Consider the following 9,915-nt stretch of genomic DNA (forward strand, 5'->3'; position numbering starts at 1 on the left):
CCAGTGTCATGAGACCCTGTATCACATCGGCTGTCCGCCCAGAAAGTAGCTCCAGAACATGGGGGCGCCTGACCCTGGGCATCCTGTCTTAAGACTTGTGGAGCAGGTGGAGAGGGATTTGAACTAAAGATGTGCAGGCTCCCAGTTCAATGACAGCACCTCTCTGAGCCCCCCCCCCCCCCACCGTGATTGCCTCCAAGAGATGAAGGGCTAAGGGCTTCTGGTCCAACCATTCATAGACTGCCCTGCCCACGTTTGTGGGGGGGGGGGTGAGTTTAGCCTCCTGAACCCCAAGGATAGTCCCCATGGATGCCTGGGGGTGGGGATATAAGAACGGGGTTTGAATTTAGGCACTGAATTTCAGTGCCAGTCACATACCTGGCTAGAGGCAGGCACAGTGAAAGAGTCTGGTTTAAAAAAAAAAAAAGAGGCTGGTGGGTGGAGCCCTGAGGCCAGAAGCATTGCTGTCAACACCCCTGGGGTCGGGGGTGGGACTAAGGGGTCAGAGATCTAGGCCAGGCAACCCCTGGCAAATTTTCTAGGATTCTGTGGACACTTCTCTGAGAAGGGAGCAGGTGCAATGAGCATCTGGCTGCGACTCACCTTTTTACTGTTGCTGCCGCAAGCCTTGGGGCAGCCCTCATGGCCTGCTGCAGCAGCCCTGGCCCTGCGCTGGCTCCTGGGAGACTGGATCTTCTGTGTGCTGCTTGGCCTGGCCATGCTGGCACAGCCCTGGCTCTACATCTGGGTGCCCCACTGGCTGAGTCTGGCAGCTGCGGCGCTCACGCTGGCTCTGCTGCCTCCACAGCCACCCCCAGGGCTGCGCTGGCTGCCTGCGGATATGGCCTATATCCTCAAGATCCTCCACCTGGGCCTGGTGGTCAGATCACGCATGAGACGCCACCCGCCTGACACCTTTGTGGATACCTTCGAGCGACGAGCACGAGCACAGCCGGGCCACACACCCTTGGTGTGGAAGGGGCCAGGGGGCCGCTCAGTCACCTTCAGGGAGCTGGACGAGAGGGCATGCCAGGCAGTGTGGGCCCTGAAGGCCGAGCTGGGCGGCCTCACAGACTTGCTTGGCGGGGAGTCGGCTGCCCTCCTGGTGCTGGAGTCCCAGACCATTCCAGCCTTGGGTTTGTGGCTGGGGCTGGCCAAGCTGGGCTGCCCAGTTGCTTGGATCAATCCGCATGGCCGGGGAGCACCCCTGTTGCACTCCGTGCTGAGCTCTGGGGCTCGGCTGCTGGTGGTGGACCCAGGTGAGGACCCCAGAGGCTAGCAGAGGACAGAGGGTAAGGTAGCAGGGGACATACATGGAGGACTGCTGTTCAGAGGGTCCTGATGAGGGAGCTGGGCAAGGAGCTCCTTGCTTCCTACCTACCCTCACAGGCAATTAGAGTCAAAACTTAATTGCTAAAAAGTAATTTTGGGGTTACCAGAGGTTATTTTTTAAAAGATTTATTTATTTGTTTGTTTGTTTATTTATTTTAGGGGTGCCATGGTGGCTCTGTTGGTTAAGCCTCTGCCTTTGGCTCAGGTCATAATCCCAGAGTCCTGGGACTGAGCCCCGCATTGGGCTCTCTGCTCAGTGGAGAACCTGTTTCACCCTCTGCCCCTCCCCTGCCTCCCCCTGCATGTGCTCTGCCAAATAAATCTTTTTTTAAAAAGATTTATTTATTTTAGAAAGAGTGAATGGGGGAGGGGCAGAGGAAGACAGAGAGAGAATCCTTGAGCTGACTCCCTGCTGAGCGCAGAGCCCCATGCAGTGCTGTCATGTTCCAATCCAAGGACACTGAGACCATGACCTGAGCTGGCTCAGTATAACCGCCTGAGACCCCCGGGTGCCGTGTTTTTGCCAACAAATACTAATTATGGGGCTCTTTACAGAAGAATGTCTAAGTTTTTCTCTGCCAGCTGTTTGCCGTTTTGCTTGCAGTAGGCTCTTCTCCCCTATACTTGGATCTCAGGTCTCACCCCTCCTGACCTCATCTATGGGCTTTTCCCCAATTTCTCTTCTGACCCATCCCTGCAGAACTCCGGGAGAACCTGGAAGAGGTCCTTCCCAAGCTGCAGGCAGAGAACATCCGATGCTTCTACCTCAGCCAGTCCTCCCCAACACCAGGAGTGGGGGCCCTGGGGGCTGCTCTCGATGTTGCACCCACCGACCCGGTGCCCACTGACCTACGTGCTTGGATCACACCACAAAGTCCTGCCCTGTTTATCTACACCTCTGGGACCACTGGTGAGGGTGCCCAGCAACCCTAGCCCTGACCTCTGAACCCTAACACTGCCCTAACCCCAAGCTGGACATGTGCCTCAAACTTGACCTCTGAAACCCATCCTACCCTTTGATTGTGACACCTGGCCTGAACTCTGATCCCCAATGTGTTTTGACTGGTCAGTGCCAGAATCCTGCCTCTGACCAGTAAACAGCCACTGAAACCCTAACCAAGCTTTGGAATTTACCCTCTGAGCCCCAAATCCAATTTTTTTTTCCCTGAGCCCACCCAGAAATTCCCATACTTGATCACTCTCTAAGAGCCTCAAGCCCCTCACTGCAGACCTGACCACGGTGACCCACTTCTATCGGCTGTCCTCTCACCACCCACCCTGCCCACTCCATTCCCAAGGGCTCCCAAAGCCGGCCATTGTCACACATGCGCGACTGCTGCAGATGTGCAAGATGCTGTCTCTGGCTGGGATCACAGCTGATGACGTGGTCTACACAGTCTTGCCTCTGTACCACGTGATGGGGTTTATCCTTGGGGTCCTCGGCTGCCTGGAGCTCGGTAAGCCCTTTTCTGAAGACCCCTCCAATCCATGGGACCTCCAGACTCAATGTCAGGGTGGTACTTTCAGGGTAACAAGGCTCTACACGTTACCCAGCACCGAAGTTTTACTCTTGACAAGGGACACACAGCAGCAGGCCCCAAGGTTACTTGAGCAGAGACTTGGTCACTTAGACAGTCCCTAATGGTTTTGCTGTTGTCAGAAGGAGACAGGCTGGTATGAGTGTTGAGATCGTCAGTGACGGTTAGGTGTGCACCAAGCATTCCACTGGGCTTTCTTCCTGGACACCTGACAAGCAATTCTGACTGGGAACTCTCCAGTGTTTTCTTTCTGAGTTTTTATTTTAAAAAGTTTTGAAACACGTACAAATTTCTAAATATTTCTACATGAATCCTCATGTGCCCACCACCCAGCTTCAGCTACCACCAGTACTTTGCTTTCAAACATACACAGTAAAAGTAGAGAAGAGTTTGATGTCTCACATATCTTCACCCACCCTTGACAATTGTTAACATGTTGCCAATCTTTCTTCATGTTTTCCTCTATTTCTCAATTATTTTATAACAAATCCTAGACACTGTATCTTTTTGTTTGTAAGTTTTCAGTATGTATCTCTAACATATAAGGACTTAAGAACTGTCACCATAGTGATATCACACCTGACAAAATTAACAGTAACTCTAATATCATCTGATGCACAGCACAGGTCACGTTCAGATTCCCCCAATGACACGTCTGTGTTACAGCTGAAGTCCCCTCACTGCACCTGTTTGTTTGGCTTTGCTCCTCTTTCTCCTGCATTTCTGGTCAGACTGGAAACTTCCTCTAGAGATGTTAGATTGAAGTCAGTTATTGATGGCAAGAACCTTGGTGGAATCCCGTGTACTTCCTAAATCATTACACTGAAGGCAGCTCGTAACTGTTACCCTACCTTAGAGAGGCTGAGATGAACTGGGGAGCTGTTACGGGTGTTATCTGTGTATGTATGTATGTATAGCTGACACAGTTACATTAGCTTCAGGTGCACAATGTAGCAATTAGAGAAATCTATACTGCGGGGGAGGGCTTTAATTGGAAAACTCCCCATCAACCTTCCCCCTGTGGTTTTTCCAGCTCTTGAAGACCTTTCCTGAATCAGGCATTTCATTACAGGTTGCAGAGTTGTCACTTTCAAGACCAGCATCCATTTTCACACAGAAGGCACTATATTTTACCTCCCTGCCAAAAATACAGCCACACTTGCTACCTTCCCAGGCACACGAGCAGTTGTCCCTTTGGGTGCCAGGATGATAACATTTAGCTTGCAGGGTTTTGTTGAGGATTAGGGTTGAGGTAGGGAGTGCCTTCCACAAAGCCAGCTGCAGAGGAGGTGAGCAGCTAAGAAAGGATCACCTTCCTGGAGTGATAAGTAGTGGCCTGTAAAATTTATTAATCCATGTGTCCATCCTCCGAAACATCCTTCCACCATCTACTAACGCATCCATCTAACGTACCTCCTCACCCAACACCCATCCATCTGTGCCACCACCTATCCATCTGCCCACCCATCCCCCCACCTATCTGTCTGCCCAGCTAGACATTCATAAAACATTTATCATAATCAATGATTAACATTCATAGCCCTTATTTTGCAGTGCTCACTTTGTACCAAGTATTGAGCTTAGTATGCATCCTGAAGACAGAATTCAAACCCATGTCCACCTACGCTCTTCTCATGTAGGCAGTCCTTGCTGGGTCAGGGACACACAGTTGAGCTCCAAATCCTGTGCTTCAGAGGGCCACAGTTAGGTAACCAAAGCAGCTTATCACAGTGGCATGGAAGCATGACCTAAAACCCTTTCCTCTCCCTGCTCAGGAGCAACCTGTGTCCTGGCCCCCAAGTTCTCTGCTTCCCGCTTCTGGGATGACTGTTGCCAGCACAGTGTGACTGTGATCCTGTATGTTGGCGAGGTCCTGCGGTACCTGTGTAACACTCCACAGGTGAGGGGCTGAGATTAGGGCTCCATGGCGAACACCTCAGGTGTTCCTAGATGTCATCTCAGGTTTCAGAGAGATTCAGGTACAGGACTCAAGCAAGATCCCTTAGGCAAAACACCTCAGGCAACAGCCACAGATAATGCAGCCCACACCATCATAGCTCCTGTGATGGTCAGCAGTGCTGCTTTGGGCAGGTGACTTCACCTCTCTCAGCCTCAGTGTCCTCATTTGGAAATCGAGGATAGTAACTCAAAGGGGGTATTTGTGAGAATAAAACACATATAAAGTGCCTAGCACAAAGGATGGCTCGGGGTAAACTCACTAGATGTAAACTTACACAGCAATAAAATATGGATCCCAGGTAAAATGCTTCAGATAACTACCTCCAGGTAAGGCCCCCAGATGTCTCCCTGCAAGTCACTCCCTGATTTACCTCCAGGTAAGGGCTCCTAAGTAAACCCTCCAGGTAACCTCTCTCCAGGTAAAAGTTCCAGGTACTACCCCTATATAAGATCCCAGATATTTCCCCTAGGTAAGCCCTGGATAAGCCTTCCAGTCACCCCTAGGTAAGCCTTTTAGGTAACTTCCCCCCCCCAAGGGAACCTCTGCAGGTAACCCTCCAAGTACAGACTCCACATAACTACTCTCAAGTAAGAACCTTTGATAGACTACTAGGTATAGATGCCCCCGCCCCCATCACCTCCCAGGTAAGTCCTCAGGTAAGGACCAAGAGATAGCCTTCATAGGTAAGGGTCCTAGGGCACACTCCTCTTCACCCTTCTTGGGATGTCCCCACAGCGACCAGAGGACCGGACACATACAGTCCGCTTGGCAATGGGCAATGGACTCCGGGCAGATGTGTGGAAGTCCTTCCAGCAGCGCTTTGGCCCCATTCGGATCTTGGAAAGCTATGGCTCCACGGAAGGCAACATTGGCTTCGTCAACTATCCAGGGCGCTGTGGGGCCCTGGGCAAGATGAGCTGCTTGCTTCGAGTGAGTGGGTTGGGTGGGACAGTGGCCCTGATGGAGGCTGAGCCCACGGGACTCTACTGACACTTCCCCACCCCCCGACTCAGATGCTGTCCCCCTTTGAGCTTGTACAGTTCGACACCGAGGCCGAAGAGCCTGTCAGGGACAATCGGGGATTCTGTGTCCCTGTGAGGCCAGGTACGTTCCCTGGGTGTGGGAAGGGTGGGGGCCATCTGCTCCTTGGCTGGAACAAGCTTTGAGGTCAGTGCCCAGTGGTGGTGTCTGCTGCCCTCACCTGTGTGACTACTGCTTGGGGCCCTCTGCCTCTCAGCTACTCAGCTCTGCCTGACTCCTCTGCCTCAATCCCTTGCTCTGCTGGGTCTCTGAGGGTTCATCTGTGGAAGTCATGTCCTCCCAGGCATCAGTCTCTGGTCCAGTACCTTCTCCTAGGGTCTTCTCTCCTGGTGCCATGCGTGGTCTTGGCCATATCTTTCTTACTACCGCCGTCTGTCTCTGTCCCTTGTCCTTCCCTTGTTATCCTATTTCTAGTGAGCTCCCCAATATCTCCTGTCCCCCCCCCCCAACTTTCTCTCCAGGTCTCCCTCTGTCTCCTCTTTGGCAGGCTCTCGGGGATGAAGAGTCTACCACAGCTGGGAACCTCCGGCCGGGGGCTGGTGGGCTGTGCGGTTCCTGGCCAGGGATAAGGCCCTAATTCCAACTCCTACCCCCAGGGGAAGCGGGGCTTCTGCTGACCCAGGTCTCGGGCCACCAACCTTTCGTGGGCTACCGCGGGGCGCGAGAGCTGTCGGAACGCAAGCTGGTGCGGGATGTGCGGCGCAGGGGCGACGTCTACTTCAACACCGGTGACGTGCTGGCCATGGACGAAGAAGGCTTCCTTTACTTTCGCGACCGCCTTGGGGACACTTTCCGGTCAGGGTCTCGGACGGGACTGTGAGGGCGGGTAGCCAGGACTTCCGGGTCCTTTGGAGGAGCCAGGCTGAGGGGGCGGGACTTCCGGGCCCTAGGGGCGTGGCTCCCGATCCCCCCGAGGGGCGTGACTCCCGACCCCCCCTCTCCTTGAGGGGCGTGGCTCCCCGATTCTCGAGGGGCGTGGCTCCCCGATCCCGAGGGGCGCGGAGCAAGGCAGAACCAGCTCCCGGATGCCGCAGGAGGAGGGGCTTGGTGGGCAAGAGGGCGCCTCGGCTTTGCCAGGGCTGCTGTCTCTAGCACTGGTCCAACCCCACAGATGGAAAGGGGAGAACGTGTCCACGCGGGAGGTGGAGAGCGTTCTGTCACTCGTGGACTTCCTGCAGGAGGTGAACGTGTACGGCGTGTCGGTGCCAGGTGCGGAGGGCTTGTCTCCTTTTAAACCGCCAACAGCTTTGTGGGCGGAGGGGTGTTATCCAGAGTTCACGGGGTGAGGGGGAGCTGCTGGAGCCGAGCCAGTGAGCAGAGAAGGGCCACGTGAGATGGTCAGCCATGGGCGCTATAAGGTGGGTGACCCCGGAATGACTGGTGTGTTCCCCAGGTTGTGAGGGCAAGGTGGGCATGGCTGCTGTGCGGCTGGTCCCCGGCCAGACCTTCGATGGTGAGAGGATGTACCAGCATGTCCACACTTGGCTCCCTGCCTATGCTGCACCCCATTTCATCCGTATCCAGGTGAGCTCTGGGTGGCAGAAGCAGGTGGAGGGGAGGTCTCGGCCGGGCGCTCACAGTCGGGTTATGCTTACTGCCCCTGCAGGACACCCTGGCGATCACAAGCACATTCAAACTGGTGAAAACCCGTTTGGCACGCGAGGGCTTCAATGTAGGCATCATTGCTGACCCCTTGTTCGTGTTGGACAACCAGGCCAAGGCCTTCCGGCCCCTGACGCCAGACATGTACCAGGCTGTGTGCAATGGAACCTGGAGACTCTGATCATTTAGCCAGTTCAGAGGACCTCTGAAATGGTAGTGCCCAGTGCTGACTACCACTCCCATTTGCAGGGTCACCTCCCCCCACCCAAACCTGCTGAGGGTCATCATGAATCCTAGTCTGGCCAGAGAGTGAGATGATGCTAGGCCCAGTAGCAGAGTGAGAATGAACTTGGATGTGTACAAAGATGTCTACTACAGATGTAGGGGCCAAGGGCAGGTGGGCCACGTCGGCAAAAAGGTTATTTTGTGTTAAAAGCAATAAAAAACTAGGAGATTCAGGGGTGCCTGGGTGCAGTGGGTTAAAGCCTCTGCCTTCGTCTCAGGTCATGATCCTGGGGTCCTGGGATCGAGCCCCTCATCCGGCTCTCTGCTCAGCAGCTAGCCTGCTTTCCGCACCGCCCCCCACGCTGCCTGCCTCTCTGCCTACTTGTGATCTCTGTCAAGTAAATAAATAAAATCTTGAAAAACAACAACAAAAAAAAACTAACAGATTCAGAAGCTCTTTATCACCCCCACAAATAACTACATTGTGAAAGGGAGGAACCTAGCAAGGCCTCTTTGATCAAATTCCTGTGTCCTCTTGTTCCTGAATCGTCCAAAGACCACTTGTTTACCAAGTATTTACTCTTTCGTCTTCCTTTAAGTTGCATTCTTCCCTACTGAATTCCCGGACCTCTATACCTTTCTCAGTTCAGTATGACATGTATACCTCATTTTGCCTGTCTTTGGAATTTTATGGCTGTATGTATTCCACATACGTACCAATTTAATTTGATTTATTCCTGTTAACATGTCTCATGTCCATCTGATTCTTAGTCAAGCCAGAAAGTCCTGGAACGACAGAAGAAATTCTTCCTCTCCAACAGTGGATGGAGATATAGGCAAGGACTTCAGGGCCTAGTGCACTCCAGAGATCTTACTTCAGGGTTCCCCCCCACCTACCATCACCCTGCCATAGACCTTGGCAAGTCTCAGGGAAAACCTCTCTCTAGACAATGCCACCAATGTGGGAGGAGCCAGCAGCCTCAGAGTCATTCCAGGGTTGAGACATAAGGCTCACTCTAACTGTAGATCTTTTTGTGGCCTCTGATGGGCTGACTCCAGGCTGGCAGATGTGGTATGGTCTGGAGGGTGTAAGAAGTGCTATCATGGTGATACGACAATGACATCGGGCCAAGCCCAGAAAGATGAGCAACAAGTAACTGGGGAAAGAGTGTCCTTGGCAGAGTGCACCTGCAAAAGCCCTGACGCAAGTCCTGTGGGGAGGGGTGTGGAGCAGATCAAGCCATCTAGAAGATGAAAGCAATGTCCTAGGGTCCAAAAGAGCCTGCTGGGCACTGTGTGTACTGTAGGCAGGATCATGTTTTTGCTGGTTTCAGAAAAGTGTAGTACACACTATCTCAGGGGCTTTATTTTTTTTTTTTATAAAGATTTTATTTATTTATTTGACAGAGAGAAATCACAAGTAGATGGAGAGGCAGGCAGAGAGAGAGAGAGGGAAGCAGGCTCCCTGGTGAGCAGAGAGCCCGATGCGGGCCTTGATCCCAGGACCCTGAGATCATGACCTGAGCCGAAGGCAGCGGCTTAACCCACTGAGCCACCCAGGCGCCCAGGGGCTTTGAATGTTAGTTGATCATTACCTAACTACATAGTCTGTGGGCCAAGGAAAAGTGAGTGCCAAAGCCTTGGGAAGTATAGTCCTCAATGTCTCAAGAACCAAAAATGCTTCCTTGGGAATTAGGATAAATACAGATAGGAATTTCAGGGCACTGAACCCCTGGGAAGTAAAATCCACCCCATGTCAAGGGCTTTAGGTGCTGCCTAAATGTGGATATGGGAGGAGGGGAGATCTGCAGGGTGTGTTTAGTGCTGGGGAAGGGGACAGGCATAGCTGACAACACTGCAGGGCGGGACAGGATGGGTGTGGCCTTCACTGCGTGGGAAGCAGGATGGAGCACATACACATGGCCAGACACTTGTTCAGATAGTGTTGATATTGCCGAGACCCTGGAAAACACAGGTCTCCTGTGAAAGTGCACTGCCTCCTTGACCACCCATGTGCCATTAGGAAAGGGTTCTAACCTTAGGCATCTGCCATTGTGGGAGGAGGCTGTGGCCTGTGCAGACCCCAGAAAAGCCCCTGCTTCCCCAAAAGATGGATGCCAAGCTCTGTCCCTCCCTTCCATTTGTGTCTGAGTCAGCAGCATTGGCGTAGCGGTCACCTGTTTGTGAGCATCGCTGTGGGCACAGTACTTCACCACA

At 53.0% G+C, this 9,915-nt stretch overlaps 1 protein-coding gene across 1 annotated transcript; it reads left to right on the forward strand.

The window, feature by feature from the left end:
* The first annotated feature begins 198 nt into the window (after positions 1–198).
* SLC27A5 (solute carrier family 27 member 5) lies at positions 199–9,074 on the forward strand. The gene is made up of 10 exons (XM_004780445.3): positions 199–1,259; positions 2,033–2,242; positions 2,631–2,789; positions 4,646–4,770; positions 5,566–5,760; positions 5,844–5,934; positions 6,468–6,666; positions 6,983–7,080; positions 7,265–7,395; positions 7,478–9,074. Exons 1-10 carry the CDS (start codon positions 581–583, stop codon positions 7,652–7,654), a joined length of 2,064 nt encoding a protein of 687 aa, XP_004780502.1. The 5' UTR covers positions 199–580; the 3' UTR covers positions 7,655–9,074.
* The last annotated feature ends 841 nt before the right edge of the window (positions 9,075–9,915 follow it).

The sequence above is a fragment of the Mustela putorius genome, unplaced genomic scaffold (assembly GCF_011764305.1).
Source record: "Mustela putorius furo isolate JIRA1106 unplaced genomic scaffold, ASM1176430v1.1 tig00000196_pilon_pilon_pilon, whole genome shotgun sequence".
NCBI classification, from domain to species: Eukaryota; Metazoa; Chordata; class Mammalia; order Carnivora; family Mustelidae; genus Mustela; species Mustela putorius.